Source organism: Gasterosteus aculeatus, chromosome 17 (assembly GCF_964276395.1).
Source record: "Gasterosteus aculeatus chromosome 17, fGasAcu3.hap1.1, whole genome shotgun sequence".
Taxonomy (NCBI): Eukaryota; Metazoa; Chordata; class Actinopteri; order Perciformes; family Gasterosteidae; genus Gasterosteus; species Gasterosteus aculeatus.
The window spans coordinates 13,634,511-13,655,705 of record NC_135705.1 but is presented as its reverse complement, the minus strand read 5'-3'; the positions used below and the strand labels follow the sequence as shown (position 1 = coordinate 13,655,705).

Below are 21,195 nucleotides of genomic sequence, written 5' to 3'. Positions count from 1 at the left end.
AGTATTAAGTGAATAGGGATTGGTCAGGTCAGTGAGGGATTTCAGATTCGCCCATCAGATGGAGCCAGGAGGGAGTCATGTGATGCCTTGGAGCGGAAAGGAATTCACGAGGGAGGAGCTGGGCTTGAATGTGCAGCCAATCATGATACGACAACAGCACAAGGGACACGGCCCGGGAGATAGAAAGAGCTGAGCTGGAGAAGGAGCAGGCGGAAGCCTCTTGAGAACCAATATCGATGGTCATATGAGACTTGTACTAGGGAACTTATTCTCTATTCTATTTCGCGAAATAATATTTTCACTTTGTAACTGTATTGCTTATTACTTCTGTTAGTTATTAAATTCTTTAGCATTTTTAAACTCAAGCCAGTTTACTTTTTATGACTTCTCGTCAGTTCAGAACTCCACACAAGCCAATGCATTGTGCCGCATTGCGGTTCAAGTATTCTCCCGTGTGAAGCCTGACGTGTACCTTGGTGACAGGTATTAATATAACCCTGGCTCACTTAGGTTAATTGTCACATTGATATGCTGGATAAACCCATAGAGCTATGGTCAATGGTATCTGAACTAGAAAAATATGAATATCAACCAGTAGGAAAAATCCGAGAGAAACTGTGTCAAACCAATTCATGCGACTAAATGATCCTGCAAACTGCTTCTGAATGGGAAGGCAAATTGTTTCAAGGTTTTCAGGGTAAGAGGCTGATGGTGTAACAGCTTTATAGGGGGGGGGAGGCTATCCTGTTGATTTAATCAGATACCGTGGTTACTGATAATCCTATTTCATTTATGGATCCCGCACTAAATCCGTCAGCAACACAGCGTCAGAAAATCTGCAGTTGAGTTTTCACGTGCCGAACTGATGAACACGTCATGTTTGTCTGACATGCAGGCGTGACAGGAATATAATTTCATGTCTCTATAATCTCAATATTTCCTTTGAAATCTGCATGTAGGTTATTCTTCTTTTGACATCTGAACTGGGCTTCTGAATGACTGACCATGGTGGATTAAGCCATCAGACCCCGTTTATTGGTAAATATTTGATCTTATGTGAGGGGAATTCCAGATTTGTGAGCACAAAAGCAGCCACAATCCATGCATTGCACGTCATAGTTTTAAACAAACCATCTCAACAGACATGCTGTGAGAGCAAATGTGCAAGTTGCAAGCTGTGGGGCTGCTAAAAACTCAATGATAGATTTTTGGATTTGACACCTGCAGACAGCTACTGTGTCCTGCCTTTTCCTACCTGAACCTTTTGAGGTCACCCAAGATGCCACATGACTCAAATTCATTGCTTATGATATCAGACCAACACGGGTGCCTCTTTGAAGTAACCACAATTGTTCATGCTTCTGACATAAAAGACAAAGATAAAGGCCTTTACCTCTACACACACAGACTGGGAAACCAAATATTTAAGTGATGGAGGATGTCCGATGTTTTTACGGCCCTGATGCTCAGCATTGTGTTTTTGTGACACTGGTAACTAGAGTTTAAAAGGTCAATTGTTGGTTACTAACTTCCAGATCCTTTATCTTACCATTTACATCCATTAATTTACCAATGTCGGGTGTGTCTTCACCAAGTGCATATCGAAATAGTGAAGCTGGGGATCGAACCACCGATCCGCTGATTGAAGGACAACCCTATGTGTCAAATTCACCTTTCTGTCTCCACCTTTTCCTTCTGAAATCTTGTTGACGCACTCAACCAGTGTGGGCATCCCGGTGCAGTGTACTCTATGTGGATGGGATTACAAGACAGAGAAAAGAGAGCAGAAAGAGGCTGGGCCGACAGGTGCAGCCGGTTCTCATCACTGACTTCCAGATCCTTTATCTACTACCGTCCCGCATGTAAGAGCTTTTACCCCACAGTAAAATAATGTGTTAGCAGCAAGTTTTGACGTAGTTTAGAAATTCGCCATTTTGAGCATATTCATTTTTCCCGTTTTAAGGCGCTGGCATGCTTCTGGAACTGCATCTGCGGCTTTTCGCGCAGTCGTGTCGATGGACTCATTTCAATTCATGGTTCTAAAAGGCTTGCACGTGTTGCAAAGCAATTCACCGCCAGAACACTAGGTGGAGTAACGTTTTTTGTCAAAGACGACCTAGAGAATGCTGTCTTTGTGTGTGGAAGTTGTTGGTTTGTTTATTTACTCCGACGTTTGCGGAGATCTCCTTCATGAATTGGAGGCCATTTGCGCGTCCGTATAGTCCGCCAATGACGGGTTGTATAAGTGGTCATATTTCTGTATTTCTTCCAAAAAGCTCTTCAATCTGATTTATTCTCTCTTCAAAAATCTTCCTTTTAAAAATAGCGGTATTATGCTATGAAACCGGAAATATGAGACTCCGGAAAGGATGTAGAAGACCAATCACAGCCTTGCGGGCTGCGTGAGGCTTGTGTAGCTTTTGACATTAGTCTAGAAAAATGGGTCGACGCACGTAAGAAGGGGTAAAAAAGCATGAAAGGGGCACGCAAAGGCTTGTCCTTGCGTCTCTCTGAAAACGCATCATAAGCTAGGCTTTATCATTAAGGCAGTGTTGCTGGGTCAAATACTGACTTATTACAAAACACTTTACTTTAAAAACCAGCAGCCTGAATTTATGCAGTATGGATTTCCCTATTTGAAAAGCAGAAAATATAAACATCGATAAATATACATTTATATCTCCGATCACATTTAGAAAAGTAGACATGCAGTATTCAAAATTAATTAAAATTGCTCAGATTTAACAGTCGAGATCAGACTCTTAAACACTGTATGCAATTACACTAAGAAAGTATATGCATCTCACTCAATCTCAATAACAGAACTGGAAGGGAATTTAGATCTTAACATTATACGTGGTTGGCCGCATTGTGCAGATTAAAAAAAAAGACTTTAATCATAAACGTCTGCTGTTGCATAAGACCCACCATATTGGTAACAAGCCCACGTGTATTCATCCTTCACATGTAAGATGAGCTGGGAATAAATAAATTGTCTGACCTTCCTATTCCTTCAAAGGAAAGCCTATTAATGGTTGGCCAAATCCCTTAAAATACGTGTCAAATGCAAGAGATTGGCTTGGAGTTTTCTGGCGATTGCCAGTAAACACTATTCTGATAACTGCAAGAGACCAGATTCTCAAGCAGAACAGTTCTTTTATCAAATATCAGATAACAGGAATGATATTGGCCCTGTCATGGATGGAGAAGTTCAAGTTCAATATATGGAGGGTGAGGGTAATATCTCTCCCTGCTTGGTTGTTTTGTGTCAGCACACGTCTCCTGCGTACGTGGACGCATTAGAGAGAGTTGGTTAGCAACTTAATGCGAGTGGTGTGGGATCTCTCTAAACTGTTACACCAAGGACTTGATGTTGCAGAAATCTATTTCTGGTGAAGTTAGAGGGTCGAGGTGGCTCTCATAGAGGTTTTCTTAAAAATAAGTTAAGGACAACCTGACAAGGACATTGGGAAAAATGATGCATTGCATGCTTCTTCGGCTTTAGTCCCATACACTTTCCAGGCATGATTCTATTATCAAACATGAAGTTCATTAAGGTCAGCCTGCTTTGGCAACAGGTAATCTTATTCCGCAATTTAATGCATTGGCTTTTGTGCTATAAAATCCTCTGCACCGTTCCAAGGTCACCATATTACTCCGCAAATAACAAAACTGGTCTTTCCGTTGGCCAGACATGAGCTTCTCCCTCTACATTGTTGACCGAGGCAGAGAGAGGTAGTTGCCATGTCCTCCTAAGCGGCGGGTCACCTTTTGGGCAATGACAGCCTTGCTTTTCCTAATCCAACAAGAGAAGGCAGCTTGTTGCATATTCCTATATTTCATAGGCTGCTGGTAAATAGTACTTTATCATCTCAGATGAGCAGAATGATGATGTGTATAAAAGGAGGATTATGGGTGAGGGTGACACAACGTGGGAATAAAACTACAGCCAGTTAAGAGAAACCAGGGCGGCAGACAAATATCTAAAGCATTAAAGAGCACTTTAATCTGCCAATAAATGGAGACATGCTTTTAAGATAATGTAGGAAATCACACATAAAAACAGGACAAAAGCCCCTTTATACATTGAGCCGTCAAATCTATTCTATATAAATCCAGATCACTAAGGAGTTCAATGGAAATGTTGTCCAACTTCTTTTCTCTAAGGATGTATCATTATGTAGGCCTATGTCTCTTGTTCCACCACATCTCTCGCTTGATTCAACAGAAATTATTGAGGATTTTTTAAGGCTACAAACCTTCTGTTTGTGGAACTTTACCAAATGGGTCTAGAAGAAAAACATAAGCAGCATGATCTTTTATATATTCGTAAGAGAAGGTGCCAGGGAAAGGATTAAAAAACTAATCACTTTGGATCATTAAAACCTACCTAGTTTGTTAACCTTTTCACAAGGTATAAGACCTTCCTCTATCAAAAACACATAGACGGGTTGTAATCGTGTATTTTTGATTCGTAAAGGCAGGTGTTTAAAAAGAACTGCAGATATCGGACAGAACTTTTCCGCCAGTAATGGTGCTTGTCTGTACGGGTGGTTTTTCAAATGTATTTATGGATTGTGAATTCTTCCTGGCAGCATGCTCAGATAAGCAGCAACTTGAAGAGATTATCTCAACATGAGGTCAACTAGCATGCAGTTTTCGCAACTTTCATGTGATATGAAGGTGATGTGAGTGTAACACAACTCCATCCAGTCCTGAATGGGAAATGATTCCCCATTGATCATTTATTATGCTTGACAGTCTACACACCCACTGGTTTTCTTTCAGTATGTAATTCCTTGCAAATGATGTGTGATTTCACATTAGACTACTGCAACTCAGCTTCAACAAGATTCAATGGGAATACTTACTATGACTACACATGGGAATGTGTATATCTAAATATGTCTACATTGCTTTATGACAACCTATTAGGTCATAAGTATCAGGGTATATCATAATTGCTTATCAATCACAGACTTATTGCAAATATTATGTTACAAATATTCTTAGTTGTATCATATTATATGCTAATTATAGACATGGAAATTGTTATCAATTATTCGGTTTCTTAATGACTGGAAAACAAAAACCTGTTAAATCTTGGTTTGTATAAAACGCCAAATATGAGACGGTAAACAAGCATGTACCTTCAGAGTGCTAGTTCTATGACAACTAAATGCGTTTTTACACGACATCTTATTTCCCCATTAAGGGAGGGATACCATACAAGGTGTCACCTGCCATCAGCACTAACAAACCATTTACATCCATTCATTTACCAATGTCGGGTGTGTCTTCACCAAGTACATTTCGACACGGAATAGTGAAGCCATCTCATGATTGAAGGACAACCCAATGTGTCAAGTTAATTGTCTCCACCTGTCTCTTTCTGAAATTTGGTTGATGCACTCAACCAGTGTGTACATCCTGGTGCAGGGTACTCTGTGTGGGTGGGATTAAAAGACAGAGAAAAGAAGGCAGAAAGAGGCCAGGCCGACAGGTGCAGCCAGTTCTCAGGATGTGTAAATTCTCAGAACCAAGATTACACTCTGATCTAACTACTGATGACTTGACTACAACCTGAAATGTATCAAAATAGAAGGTAGTTGAATGTACTTGCTGCAATGAAACTCAGGATGGGATATTAGAAGTAATGTAGCGCAAAAGTAGCGTTCTCGTTTCAAAGCACCCTCTCTCCTCTCCCATTCTTAAATTTCTCTTTTCTCCACGCTCCCATTTGCCTCACTTACAGCACCTGTTGCTAGGCAACAGGTCACACCCACATATATATTAAAACTTATATCATAACATTGGCGTCCACAAAAGAACTAAACATAAGTTTAAAAAGGCTCTTGTAACACTTGCCTTTCTTAAGTTTTGGTAGGACCTGTTTGACTTGTTTCTTAGCGGATGGTTAGAATTAACAGTTAAACGCTAAATACGCAGCACTGCTTATCAAAATATCATGTTAAAAGTTAATTGTTTTCTTCATTCGTTTGTTGAAAAATTACTCGGCCAGAGTTCTCTTCTTGTATCGCAAGAAAACCTAAAGTATAGTAATTTATATTAACTCTCAGTGTAGCCGAGCCAAAAACCGAACCAAACGGCCTACAGAGATTACGACAATCTAAAAACTACAGGCCAGTGCAGAGGGCTTCCTCTCAGGTTTTGTTCCAGAATTAATGAATGTTGCAGGTGACAGCTGAATAAGTCAGGGCAGAAAAGAAAAAAAATAAGTTTAGGGAAAGGGACAATGTAAAAAAGAGTTTTAGCAAAACTTGACTGCTTTAAAATTATTTTACACTCACCTAGTCAAGCATATGCACATACAGGACTGGTACAAGTTTAGACCTGCAGTCAAAGGGTGTGTGCAAGCATTGAGAGGACAGACAGGACCAGCTCGCTACTCTTCCTGCTTTTTTTTTTTCTTCGGGCATACATAACAAAGAGCAGAAAACAACCTGGGACACCAATTACTTAAGCGCAATGGAAAATTCTGCCTTGTTTTTCTTTAATTACCTGGAAGTTTACAGCAATGGTTGTGTTTGCTCTGCCTTCATTATTTATCACTATTTATTGCGCCATCAGTTCCTCAATTTTTGTTTTGTTACGTAACTTCAGTCCGTCCCAGATCGATCATCTTGTTGATGCTGCTACAGGCTCTTTGAGAATGGCGCTGGACACTATTGCTCCTCTGGAAAGAATAATGGCAACAAGAAGAAAGTTTTCTCCTTGGTATAACCCTCAAACACAGAACTCAAAGCAAACTGTGCGGAAACTTGAACGGTTATGGCTAGTTTGGCAAGACAGCCATAAAACATATAAGAAGGCTCTCCGTAACGCAAGAGCATCTTATTACTCATCATTAATAGAGAAAAATAAAAACAACTCCAGGTTTCTCTTCAGCACTGTAGCCAGACTGACAGAGAGTCACTGCTCTGTCAAGCCGTGGATTCCTTTGGACCTCACTAGTAACGACTTCATGAACTGATTGAATGATAAAATTCTGACTATCAGAGAAAATTCCTCGTCTCCTGCCTTGGATGTAGGAACTTTGGGTGCAGCAGTTGGCTGTGATCCCTACTTGGATGGCTGCTCTTCCATCAACCTTGATCAACTGACTTCTATAATTTCGAAGTCTAAATCTTCTACTACGTCTTTTGGATCTGATTCCGACTAAGCTGCTTAGGGAAGTTTTTCCTTTAGTTAGCACGTCTTTACTGGATATTATGAATCTTTCTTTTTTGACAGGACATGTTCCACAGTCCTTCAAGGTAGCTGTAATTAAACCTCTTCTTAAGAAACCGTTGCAAATCAATTATGTGACTTTCTACAAAACAATGCTTTGTTTGAGGATTCCCAGTCAGCATTTTGAGTGCAACATAGCACAGAAACAGCACTGGTGAAAATTACGAATGATCTTCTACTTACATCGGACCAAGGACTCATCTCTTTTCTTATCATGCTGGACCTACAGGTTTCTTCCCTTTTTCCCAATGGAAGGGTTTATCAGAGTTTTTTTCCTGTGCCGATGTGAGGATTTTGGGACAGAGGATGTCGCATGTGTACAGACAGTAAAGTCCTCCGAGGCAAATTTGTAATTTGCGATTTTGGGCTATACAAAATAAAATGAATTAAATTGAAATGAGATAAAATTAACAATGCGATGGTTCCAACACTTTTATTTTTTTAGCAGGAAACCATGTGTGTTTGTGCATGAACACAAGTATTCTGAGTGTTGTCCAGCAGACTGTCAAGACAACCAGAAACCAAACTCCGGACAAACCGGCACCTCTGATCAGAAAAATCTGGACAATATCACGTATACAGAGGAATAAAAACATTGATTGCTTTTTAATATATTATGATCCAAATGTAATCCAAACCAGCAAAAAGATTATCATACCATCATGTTTGCAGTATTACACAACATTACAAATTCCCTATTCCAAGGAAACATCAGTTTCCTTTGTCGGTATTAGAATTTCCCAAATAGCAGTCTGCATTAGACCATGGGAAAGTGAACCAGGCAGAAAATGTCTCTTCCTGTGACCCTCCGTCTCAACCATCCATCACTGAGGTGGGATCTAAGCAGAAAATGCCAATGCCTATCTGTATCAGCTCTTACTCTTTCATTCCACTGTCTGCTTTATCACTCCAATCACAGACTATCTGTAAGTCGTGCAACAAGCTGGATGAGTTGTGTCTGAGAGAGAAGATGAGGGAAGCAACAAATCGACAAACAAAGAGAACAGAGAGCAAACACGGAAAATACGCTTAGAAGAATCAGAGCAGAAGACAGAGACAACAGACTATTTTTCCACACCCTGCTTTTTCTTAGTGAAACTCTGAATAAATGATAATACCAGCCAATTTCATAATTCACATGAGATCCCGGGCTTGCATGCTGTTCAATCTCCTATAGTTTCTTATCAGAGTGCCAGACTGGCACGTGGACCGAGTGTGGCTAGAACACTCCTGCCGGCACGCAGGGAGCCGGACTGCTGGATCTGTGCCCATACAAACTCTGTCTCCTGCAGAGAGGAACTTCTCTCCCTGTTGCCTCTTTACCAGCCAGGCCAAGACTGCTGCTGCAAGGGTACATTCTCTCCTACCAGCACTGAAGGAGAGGGCCTTGTCTATGAGCAGATGAAAAGACTGCACTTAACCCGAATGCCATGCTGCACAACATTCACACACAGGTGCCTCCCATCATACACTCTCACTGGGCTACAATAAAGGAGTGCCCCTTTCTTATTCAGGACATATCAGGTGGTTGATTAAAGCATGCTGGAAATCACTTATCATTTTTACACTCACGCAAAATGGATCCTCGCTGTGCATGGAAATGAGTGTCCCTCCTCGCATATGTACTGAGCTAGCGTTACGAGCCACATTTAAAAAATCACATTGGAACCAATGACACGCGTGTCCAGAAATATATCAAATGAATGATTGAACAACCAAGAGCATGTGTCAATAAAATAAATCCTGATTTTGATCAAATGCAATAAAATATATATCAAAGAAACACGCCGTGCTATCGAACACATGCCTGAATCATCTGGTTTCACGTTTGATGGGAACACAAATGCTGAATGAGCGGAAGACGTTCGGTCCCCATTTAAAAAAAAAGATGCGTAAAAGAAGGTGTGCCGTTTTTGCGCACCGATGATGTGTCTAAGAGCAGCCGACTTACCTAAATCGGGGTGAATCTTTTATGCATTCTTCAAAGTCCACCGTCATTTTTGCGTTTCCTTGTGTATTCCCACTTCAATCAGCGAATGTCATTGCCCGCGGCGGGATGTCGCTTGAACCGTGCGGATGGTCACCGGTGTCCCCTGACGCGCAGCAGTCTGTCGCCCCTCTCCCGGTGGCACCGTGACACAAAATGCGAGCTCGGTGCGCGGCAGACAGATTACTACTACGCTGCTGCCAGTGTTTCTGTACCGTGGACACGGAAAAGGGGAGAGGAGAGCGCCGTCTAGTTACCATCCAGCGTAACAACTCTGGCTAAAGGCAGGAATACATGTATTTCCCCAGGTACATTCTCCATCGGTGTAACTCGCACAATTACTTGAAATATATTATGTAGACTCTCATCATCGATCCTTCGAACAATTGTGATGTTTATGGGTTAGGGTTAGGGTCCATCGTATAACATCTAGAAAAGAGGGAGTATGACCCTAATATTCTGCTAAAAATCTTATGCTGCCACCTCAAACTGTAGGCTACCTCACATGGCATAGGCCTGGAGAGCTTTTTGTAAAACAATATTGATTTTAAAGACGAATACCTGAATCTCTTACTTTAATCGGGAAAAGACACTTTCATCTCAGATTTCTGGCAGCAAATTGCGCAATGAATAAGTCGAAAGAGCGATCGACTGCAAGCTGAGATTGTTTTCCAATGGAATACATAAATAACAAGTCTGATTTAATTATTATATCATAGTGGCCCTCCAATCGTATAGGCTGCTGGTCAGCTCGTGTTGACTCTTTTGACTCGACTATTACTTTCATCATAAACCGACATGAAGTCTTCTGTGGATGGTGGTTCTATCTGACTCTTTTCATCACTCTCGCAGCTGACACATCTCCACCGTCTCTGACCTCAATGATGTTCAAGGCAGATGGTTTAAGCAGCTGGTCAGAGCCGACACGCGCCGCCTCGGTCGATTATGACGCAATCAAAAAGCGACAGATAAGGGCAAAGTCAGACGGCAGAGTCGTTGCTCATATGATCAAAATGAAAGGTTAAACTTTACATTCATGTCTATATGTCCGATTAATTGAATTTAGACATGCAGGGACCGTAGTTGTCACTGAAGTGCACATGTGCACACATACACGTGTATGTACAGGCAGCGCGTCATCACAGGAAGTGTTGGATACACATGTTGTCGTCTCATCGACACAATGCTGGTTGTTGTGTAAAGTTAAGAAAATAAATGCTAAATTGATACACTGAACCGACCCTATCGCAGCTGAGAAGCTGTTTTTTACGGTTCTTCCGGACTACAAATTGGAAATGCGGCTCGTGTGGAAGTTCCGCCCGCTGTGTTTCCTCTCCCCCAGTCTGTGGTCTTTCGTCTCTCCTAAAACACTGTCCTTCACAGGCTTTTGCAAACGTCGTCCTTCACAGTCCCTGTCAGCAACAATATAGACGCGGTGATAGGTTGTAAGTGCGTGAAGGGGATTTCCCCCCGTGTGAAACATCTGGACAGACCATGCACAACGGGGCTCGTTATCTCATATTTTTTCAATACATTGGAAAAAAATACAGGTACGGTTATACCGAAGAGAAACTGGTTACACATTATTTGTGTTTTATTATTACTCTATATTTATCTATTTGATTATGATTATTTCTACAGGGGTGCTGTGAAAGCGCCTTCCAATCAGCTGGGTTGGAAGGGGGTCCAGGACCACTTGGAGGTACGTATGACATGTTGTGTCCTCAAATACATGTTCATCTTTCTTTTCTTCATCCCAACTTCAGTTCTAATCCTGCAAACCAGAAAACAAGCTATTGAGAGGCTACCATATGGTTTTGTGGTGAAATTACCTGCAGCCTTTTGTTTAAAACACAACATATACTGTAGGCAGGCTAGTCTATTAAGCTGGCTATCATATTAATCAGTGTAGAAATGATTTGAGTTTTCGCCAACTAATGCATAACACAATAGCCACAATAAGTCCTTCCGTCATGAAGGTTTTAGTATTTAGTTTGTGTTTAAACTGTTTCAGAGTAAAAGACTGCTGTTCTGGGTTAAGGAACCCAATGTTGGTAATGTTGAAATACAAAATCAATCTAGTTCTCTTCATGGATAGGGTAAGCGCTCATGTACTAATACAGAATAATTTACTGTCCACCTACGTTTGAAGGAAGTCTTTGGTATTCGTTGGCAGTCTGAAAAACATCGGAGGCACTCTGATTGTGAAACGCTTCTTACATTATGGATGTACAACATGTTTTGACTTAACCCTGATAATATCGTCCTGATATACCCCGATGAAGACGTTTTAAGTCCCTCAGATGTTTTTCAGCCCGTCTTCTTAAAACACGGACTAAGCTAAATGTATTTTACATGGTAGATGTTTCATACAGCTGATTATTCATAAGTCTGCATGTTAGTGACTCCTGTCGCATGCCTAAATAAATGTTCAAGAGCTACTCATTCAAAAGTGTTTTTTTTTAGACAAGGGCCCACAGCTAATTCATCTCTTCAATGTTCTCTCTATCTGTGGTCAGGATGCGATAGGAAAGCTGAAGCCGCTCAACACAGTGTCTCTGTCAGTCTCCAGCAGGACAGACACGGGTGTCAACGCTCTCTCTAACTCCGCCCATTTCGACCTCCAACGCAGGAAGGACAAGCCGCCATTTACTGCAGAGATTCTTGTTGAAGCTCTCAATTTCAATCTCGGGGCTGAGCAGATCAGGTGGGTCTCATAGGGTTTCAATGTAACACAAGGTCATGCAAGTTGAATATTTGGATATATTTCTTGGTGCCCCAGCCACAGTAACCTGAAAGTCTGTAGTTTAGGTGTGACGTTTTCTGATTGATCTCAATAACTTCTTATTGAAGTAAAGGTATGAAACAAATGGGCCATAAATATTGTATTACATTACATTACAGGTCATTTAGCAGACGCTTTTATCCAAAGCGACTTACATTACACTTTAAACCCATGGCTTTTTTCACATTTTTGCCCGGGGAGCAATTAGGGGCAATTAGGGGTTAGGTGTCTTGCTTGCTGTATGATAGTTACATTGAAATACAATGCTATATGACATTGGTGAATGAACACCTACAAGTTATTGGTTATCGTATCCACAATTCCAATAATTCTACAAGCAGCCGAAATAGGCAAATTCACACAAATTCCTCAGATAATTGTACTCTGGTATTGTTTTTAAAACCTTATATCGCCAACAACATACTTACATTTCTTCTCATATTCTAACAATAATACAAGTATATTATCTACTAGCAGTTAGCATATAGCGTTGATGAAATGCCACAAGTTGAGCCTTCGAGGGAGAGAGCAATATGAATTGTGAATTGAGTATTTCATATCCTGGTTTGTTTTGTTCCGTCTTCTCCCTTCTTTCTTCGCTGTGTTTTTTCTTCACCTCTTCCCTTTAATCAATTTAGTACACAGTGCATCATTGTACTATTCAAGGACGCAGCCACTTTTTGAGGACTATTTTGGTTTAGACTACTTTCCTGTCTGAAAGAGAAGAATGTAAAAGAAGTAAAAGAGAGACAAAGAGATTCAGATATTTGGGATGAAGGGACCTGCGCAGAGACAAAGTAAGAGCCCCAAACAGATATTGACACAGACGGCATTGAGACGGAGCAGTGAGTTTGAAACAGAATAGACCATCTGTGAGAGAGACCGAGGAGAGGAAAGGAAAGCTTCCAGCATCCCGCTAATCCCTAAACCTGCGGAGCGAAGGTTAGAAAGGATTATCCCTGCACTGCTTTTTGGTCCCTAACACACACTCACACAATGATAGTCTCATCTAGCTAAATGTAAACCACAGCGTGGTTAGAATGTGCAACCTACTGAGAGATCTACAGTATAAACACATATCTTGTTCTCAGTAACGTCATTATAAGCAGAATTATTGATCGCCTCTGAACTACATCATGTACACATTGCCAAAATATTCAACCACCATTAATGTTCATACACATTCCCCTGTGTTCAAATCGTAAATAATTTGTTATTCCGGGTCCATCTTAAAAGCACATCGTCTCTGGTGTTCACTTGTCTGCTGTCCCTTTGTGGAAAAACCTCAATTAGCCCTAAATTAAATGATCGGCTATATTTTCCCAAAAGAGGAAACTGCTGATTAGTGAAATGGGGCAGTGCCAAACAAGCACTAGTTCCCAATTGTTTTAAGGCCATGTTTTGTACACTGCTTATGAAAATTTGATGCATGTGTGGTTTGGGAGCCAGGCAAACAGGCTGTCACTTCACATCGGAGCAGGCTCTGATGGCAGACGCAAGGGTTTCCTCTGCCACGTGTCGCGCCCAATATCTTCCCCTGCAAACATAACCTAGTTTTCTGGCTGTGCACTAAAAGACACACACACACACACTCATTGATAGACTGTTCATGCTCTGCTGTGTACTAAAAACAGACACCACGGCACATACGTCTATATTATGTACAATACACCAACCCCATGTCAACTCCTGCTTTCTCCAGCACACATGTGCATGCATGATTGCATACACGTGTAACAGTGTGGTCGCAATCACCCTGGAACAGCTGGCTGCAGTTCTTTGTTCTTTTAGTCTACAGATATAAGATTCCCTACTTGTCACTGTAATATTACTGAACAAACATCTCTGCCTCATTGAAAGGAGATAGTGTGGAGTGTTACTTTACCAGCAATGAACATATGAAGGATGCTTATAGGCAGTCAAAGACAATGGTTTTGTGTAATGTTGTTCAGTTATAATTTGGACCATTGAAAAAGAAAAATCTGCAACTCTGGCATTTTGGACACTGACTTGTGCACAGTTTTTCTTTGTGGCAATACAAAAGGAGAGTATAAACTCCATCTGGGTCAGATGACAGTAGGGAGGATAAATGGGATGTCTGGTTTTTAAATAACTGCCTAAAGATCCAACAGAATTCAAATGTTCACTCGGATGTTCTATGATTTTAAAAGCAGTAACTGCATATTCAAAATGTCAGATACAGTAGAGCTCAAATTGCCATCCTGTCTGCCCTGAATGTCATCTTTCACTCAGACTGTTCTTTTGTCCCTCTGCCAGGATCACGCGTGCCCACCGCGTGCCTGATGATTTTCACGCTCGTTTTCGTGCCCAGTCTCGGACCTACGTCTACCGAATAGCCTTGGGAATCTCACACAACTCTAAGCTTCCCCTCACCGAAAGTGATCTCTGCTGGAACCTCCGCGACAAGTGAGTTATCCTACTTTATACGCCGCCCCTCCCTTCATTCATCCATCTGTCGTTTAGTCCTGTATCCATATGTTTGATGATTTCCCATAAGAAATACATTTCTACCTCAGACTCAATCTAACTTGTAGGTGCAGATGCACACACACACAGACACGCCCCCAATACGCTTGTGTCAAGCGATGCAGAAACAATGGCACATTAAACACATGAATAATCCACATGTGCCATATCAGAATTGCAAATTTGGGCTGGTCAAACAAAGGGTTTCATCTGAGCTGACAGACCAAAAACAAATAAAGGAGAAGGAGGGAGATGAAGGAGACGGGGATCAGGATGGACAGAGAGAAAGTGCAGAGAGAAACCAATGAAATGGCGAGTGTTTAGTGGCTTAGACAATGTTTTCTTTAGCTGGGAGCGAGACTGAAGGAGCACAAATCAGAGAGTGTACGTACAAACATTTTTCTGGTCTTCATTCACTCCTTTTTTTAGCAGGAAAGTAGGCCAAGATAAGCTGCAGGCTTATATGCATGCAGAACCCACGCATATTACCCTGGCTGTGGGTATTTTCAGCTCTCTTTCCTTCTGCCACCTCTCCTCCTCTTCACTACACTTTTCTACCTCTTTTCATTTCTCCTTTCTTCCCTTTTTTCTATCTATCTGGTGTCTGTGGTTTTATTCCTCCTCTCAATTTCAGGATCTCATCTACCCACCTCTTTCCATTTCTCCTTTCTTCCCTTTTTTCTATCTCTCTGGTGTCTGTGGTTTTATTCCTCCTCTCAATTTCAGGATCTCATCTACCCACCCCGAAAAGGCTATCTGCCTCAGCAGCCTCTCTCCGTTCTCTCTTTGATCGGCCTCTCCCTCGCCTCTCCCTCGCCGTCATCCCCCCCCCCACTCTCTGAACTATAGCAATAATTGTTAGCAATAATATTGCGGCGGGTGTTTTTAAATGAGTCAAAAATTCATTGGAATGGAATGTTTTTTTCCGTCTGTATTTTTATTATTTATTTAATAATTTAATATTTTATTATATTTATTATTTTATGAATTAATAAAATTAAGTAGACACAATAGTAATAGCTAAAAAATGCTGATGGTTTACCAGTGTTTACCATCCTCACCATCTTGATGATGATGTCAAAAGGTTTTATAGGTTTTTGGTTATAAAATAAATGAAGAAAAATAAATATTAATTGTTTCAGTGAGACATGTATTACATTTTCTTAACTTTATGCAACTTATCAACTTCCAATTAAAATGTTATGCTATATTAATAGTCTATGAAAAGACCTCTTATACGAGATAAACCACACCTTTCAAGATTTAAAATCAGTGCATTCAACGTTTTCATTAGTGATGAGCACACTCCTTCATTTCCATGCTCTTATTCTATTTTGGGAGCAGGAACATGATTGTGTCTAATGTGTACTTTCAGACTGACGAACGAACACCGGTTAAATGAAAAATTGCATCGTGGCTGCACCTGCACTCAATGTGTGCATCATATCTCAGAGCCTTGACATTGTGGTTCATGGAGGTCACTCATAGAAAATACTGCTTTTTTGTGCTCATTTGTTAAATAAAATGTGATCTGTTCCTATATTCCCTCAGGAAGCTGGATGTGGGAGCCATGCGTGAGGCTGCTGCGCTGCTGGTTGGGACTCAGGACTTCAGCAGCTTCAGGGCCGTCAGCTCCGACATTCATATCATAAGTCCTCTGAAGACGCTGGATGTGGCAACCGTAGAGCCAGGAAGCTCCTTCGTAAGCGCCCACTTCCACAGGTGGGCTGTTTACTTTCAGGTAGACGGGTTGGCTAGTGGCTGTCAGCACAGAGAACACGTGAGAAAAAATGCGTTGGTGTAAGGTGTCATGTTGAAGCATGCATTCATTTTTATGGGCCTTTTTGGAGCAGGATAACAAACTGTAAAAAAAATGGACATATCTTGGTAAATATAGCCAAATTAGTCTGAGACTTCACATCTGCAGTAAGAAAGAATAACTGATTATTCCAAATTAAAGTGAATAGAAAGCAGAGGAAGATGAAGAAATTATGCTTGGGCTTTCCAGCCCCCAAAAGATGCATCTTGTGTTTCTCAATCTTGCAACAACTGATACTTTAAAAAACGTTTTGAATCATTTACAGTGACTCCACTGCAAGTACAGCCTTTAGATGATTTTCCTTTCAAGCTTCAGCCAGACTCCACTTTACTTTATTTACTTCGGTGCAACAAAAGGCACAGGAACACGGAAGAGGGAGGGATGGGAGAGCACGAAATGGAAAGAGGTCCATGTGGGCTTTGGCAGATTACACAAGTGACAGTGATAAGATGAGAAGAAATTGAGCTGTGACGTGTTTAAAACCAAACTGTAAAAATGTGCTCTCCTTACAAATGTAATCAAACTGCAAGCACTGAGTAGAATTTGTATTTGCCCCAATTCTTCCCATGCGTCTGTTAGCTCCATTCACTCTTTCCTCCACAAAATATCAAGTCAGTCAGTTCGGATTGTTGGGAGGCGTGGGGGGTGATGTGACTTAAATGTCGAGTTAAAAAAAACAAAAATTCAAAGGCAAAAGAAGCAGATTCATAATTCTTGTGCCATTGCAGCTAATCTTAACGGGCCTAAGTGGCGATATTCAGAATGTGACATTTAAACAAGTCTGCGCATGAAGAAAGCTGGGATCTACGTTAATGCTGGCATGACCGTGAATGTCATCAGCCCCCACCTTTGTCCACATCGTAGGGGGAGGCATAGAAATATCCAACAAAAGGGCGATAAAGGAGAGACACGTCTCAATTTGCTGAGGTCGGGTGGAACACATTTGTTGGAGAAATGTTTGGATTTGTTTACATGTTTTTTCTTCATTCAGCTGATCTTTGTTGTTCAGATCCAGGCTCCTCCGATATAGTTACATGATCAAGTGGCGCTACATTAGACACAGACAGCCATTCAAGATTTTGTTATGCTTCATAAACCCTTCTGGTGATACTTAACCTTTCTTTCATAGGGCACATTGAGTCAGTGACGCCAAGCAGACTGCAGTGCCTTCAGGACTCAATGCTTTTATTGTTGCTTCTCGTGACAAGTGTTTGGAACACGCCTTAAACATGAAGACATCTCAAGAAATAAAAACATGTGTCGTTCAACAATTGTTTCATTGTACATAATGTTGACACATTTTTTCAGACAGTGTTTTCTGTTTGTTTTTCCTAGAGAGATACCATTCTGGGAGCTGACCTTTACAGCCAGATCCTTTCTCTACAAGCAGGTTTGTTGCTCTTTTTAGCTCAATTATTTTAAACTCTATAAACGTGTTGCAGTTTATTGTTAGTAAGTAACGCCACCTGCTGGTGATGACTGACTATGAGTCATAAGCAATGTTCCTCTAGCTCAGTGGTTCCCAAACCTTTTCTGTCAGGGCCCCCTTTGAGGACACAGGGACATTGTAAGACCCTCCCATCCCCTCCCCGAGAACAAAACAAAAAAATAGGATTGTTCCTTCTTTGTTTTGAATTAATTGCATTATATTAATTGCATTCTAATATATAAACTCTACATAGTTGTCTTATGTACATTTTATTTATAGGAAGTCTTTACAACCATCAATGTATTTTTTGCTTTCGTTCTAATGCTTCCCGTCTCCTCCTCTTTCTCTCCCTCTATCCCTCTCTCCGTTTCTCTCCCTCTTAGTTTGGAAACCACTGCTCCAGCATCAAATGTAGATAAAAATGCTCAAGATAAATGGGCAAATAGTAATTCTGTGATATTTTCATAAGTATCATTGTAAATAAGAGGTTTCCGTGGCCCTGTCCTCTAGGTGCGGAGGATGACGGGGGCTCTAGTTGCTGTAGGCCGGGGGCAGCTCTCAGTGCCCCAGCTGCAGGGGATACTGGAAGCTCGGGACTCTCTTTCCTACCCACGAGGAATTGTTGCTCCGGCCCGCGGCCTCTTCCTCACCAGGGTGGACTACAAAGAAACTGGTGAGGAGGCAGCATTTGATTCCATATCACCCCAACATACTGTACATTGTTATTAGTCTGTCTACTACATTGCAACGTATTTGCTAATGGTAGTGTGCATTAGGTGTCTCCTTATTTTTGGTTTGTTAGTTTGCTTAAAAAGTTTAAATTGATATTAACGATAATCTTTCAAACGACTGATATTAACCTGCAAAGCGTGCAGTGCAGTTGTCGGTAGGGTGTTGATTGAATATAGACAATTTATTGCATTTCCTCGTCAGAATTTTCAGTGTGCAACTTTTTCTTACAGATATATAACTTCTTTGTATCTTCAGATATGCAGCTTTCCCAACAGACATCAGAGGAGCAATTTACCTCCAATGGAAACTCAGAGGATTAATTGTTTCATCCAGTCATGCTGATCTAGTCTTTCTATAATATAAAGGCTTATAATAAAGTTTTATATTGATGTTTATATTTGTCAGTGTCCCCAGCTGGTGTTTTTGTTTGTCTTTTCCCCACTTAAACAAATAAGCACTTAACAACACACAGTTGAACATCTACATGTTCTTGTAATTCAACATGTCAAGAATACATGAGTATCCATGAATGCAGCTCGGCTACAGAATAAGTGTCATTTTCTACACGGGACCTTCATTTTACAAAAGACAAGTCACTTTAAGCCTAGTTAGGCAGTATTACCCCTATGTAAACATGTATGTACTGGTTCTTGGTTGGTTCTGACAAAATATCAAACAGTATACAACCTGTGGAGAAGAGTACTATAGCTAAAACTGCTTTGTGTGTCCATGCCTCCTGTACAGTGGTAATAATACATCCTGTCCAAATTAAAACTGCATACATTGGTTCTTCATCCAAAAGTCTTCACAGAGCGTTCTCGTCGAGCTTCGGCACACATTCTAGTTTGGCTAAGTTGTCAGTTAACAGTCCATTAAAACCGGACTTCATCTCTGTGGCATCGGGAGCCTGAAGGTTCGGATTGACAACCGCTGCCCTTAACGTTCCAGCATATCGATCAAATACACCAAAGACAGCCCAAAGCTTCCATCACGCATTATAGTCCTCGACTGCATGTTAATATATTCAGGCTTGTATTCAAAATGTTTCTTCCGTCAAAATTGAACCTCATGAGGAATGTTTTAGCACTTCTTAGAAGCGACACACTCACTTCATTTGACCTACAGTGCATCCGGAAACTTTTTCCACATTTCCACGTTATGTTACAGCCTTATTCCAAAATGGATTAAATTCATTAGTTTCCTCAACATTCTACACACAACAACCCATAATGACAAAGTGAAAACAGTTTTTTGCTAATTTTTGCAAATCTGTTAAAAATAAAGAACGAAAATATAACATGTACATTAGTATTCACAGCCTTTGCTCAATACTTTGTTGAAGCACCTTTGGCAGCAATTACAGCCTCAAGTCTTCTTGGGTATGATTCCACAAGCGTAGCACACCTATTTCTGGGCAGTTTCTCCCATTCTTCTTTGCAGAACCTCTCAAGTTCCGGTTGGATGGGGAGTGTCGGTGCACAGCCATTTTCAGATCTCTCCAGAGATGTTCAATTGGGTTCAAGTCAGGGCTCTGGCCGGGACACTCAAGGACATTCACAGAGTTGTGCCGAAACCACTCCTTTGTTATCCTGGCTGTGTGCCTCGGGTCGTTGTGCTGTTGGAAGATGAACCGTCGCCCCAGTCTGATCTCCAGAGCGCTTTGGAGCATGTTTTCATCGAGGATGTCTCTGTACATTGCTGCATTCATCTTTCCCTCAATTCTGACTAGTCTCCCAGTTCCTCCCGCTGAAAAACATCCCCACAGCATGAGGCTGCCACCACCATGCTTCACTGTAGGGATTGTATTGGCCAGGTGATGAGCAGTGCCTGGTTTCCTCCAGACATGACGCTTGGCATTCAGGCCAAAGAGTTCAATCTTTGTTTCATCAGACCAGAGACTTTTGTTTCTCATGGTCTGCGAGTCCTTCAGGTGCTTTTTTGCAAACTCCAGGTGGGCTGTCATGTGCTTTTTACTGAGGATTCCGTCTGGCCACTCTACCAAACAGGCCTGATTTGTGGAGTGCTGCAGAGATGGTTGTCCTTCTGGAAGGTTCTCCTCTCTTCATAGAACAACATTGGAGCTCTGTCAGAGTGACCATCGGGTTCCTGGTCACCTCCCTGACTAAGGCCCTTCTCTCCCAATCGCGCAGTCTGGCTGTGCGGTCAACTCTAGGAAGAGTCCTGGTGGTTCCAAACTTCTTCCATTTCCGGATGATGGAGGCCACTGTGCTTAGTGGGACTTTCAATGCTGCAGAAATCTTTCTGTACCCTTCGCCAGATCTGTGCCTCGATACAATTCTGTCTCGGAGGTCTACAGATAATTCCTTGGACTTCATGGCTTGGTTTATGCTCTGATATGCACTGTCAACAGTGATACCTTATATAGACAGGTGTGTGCCTTTCTCAATCATGTCCAATCAACTGAATTTAGCACAGGTGGACTCCAATCAAGTTGTAGAAACATCTCAAGGATGATCAGTGGAAACAGGATGCACCTGAGCTAAATTTTGAGTCTCATGGCAAAGGCTGTGTACATGTTATGTTTTCGTTCTTTATTTGTAACAGATTTGCAAAAATCAGTTTTCACTTTGTCATTGTGGGTTATGTGTGGAATGTTGAGGAAAATAATGAATTTAATCCATTTTGGAATAAGGCTGTAACATAACAAAATGTGGAAAAAGTCAAGCGCTGTGAATACTTTCCGG

At 41.3% G+C, this 21,195-nt stretch overlaps 2 protein-coding genes across 7 annotated transcripts in view; one reads left to right on the top strand and one right to left on the bottom strand.

The window, feature by feature from the left end:
* LOC120835144 (arf-GAP with coiled-coil, ANK repeat and PH domain-containing protein 3) overlaps positions 1 to 10,110 on the bottom strand; it is a 61,618-nt gene extending 51,508 nt beyond the window's left edge. For both annotated transcript variants that reach the window (XM_040203764.2, XM_040203763.2), the window contains exon 1: positions 9,203 to 10,110. In XM_040203764.2, the coding sequence (XP_040059698.1) occupies positions 9,203 to 9,249 (47 nt within the window). In that variant the 5' untranslated portion in view covers positions 9,250 to 10,110. The remainder of the gene's footprint in view (positions 1 to 9,202) is intronic.
* A 39-nt stretch (positions 10,111 to 10,149) lies between these two features.
* pusl1 (pseudouridine synthase like 1) lies at positions 10,150 to 18,887 on the top strand. 5 transcript variants are annotated; one of them, XM_078092428.1, is made up of 10 exons: positions 10,151 to 10,258; positions 10,622 to 10,788; positions 10,880 to 10,940; positions 11,758 to 11,945; positions 14,301 to 14,450; positions 16,062 to 16,232; positions 17,665 to 17,719; positions 18,142 to 18,169; positions 18,269 to 18,431; positions 18,746 to 18,887. In XM_078092428.1, coding segments are annotated over exons 2-10 (873 nt in total). In that variant the 5' UTR covers positions 10,151 to 10,258; positions 10,622 to 10,732; the 3' UTR covers positions 18,747 to 18,887. The 5 variants fall into 5 exon arrangements, 4 of the variants coding, with proteins under 4 accessions (XP_040059701.1, XP_077948554.1, XP_040059702.1 ...); XM_040203767.2 differs by lacking the exon at positions 18,142 to 18,169 and having other exon boundaries at positions 10,150 to 10,258; XR_013453238.1 differs by lacking the exon at positions 10,151 to 10,258 and having other exon boundaries at positions 10,377 to 10,788; positions 16,062 to 16,251.
* Positions 18,888 to 21,195: the final 2,308 nt, after the last annotated feature.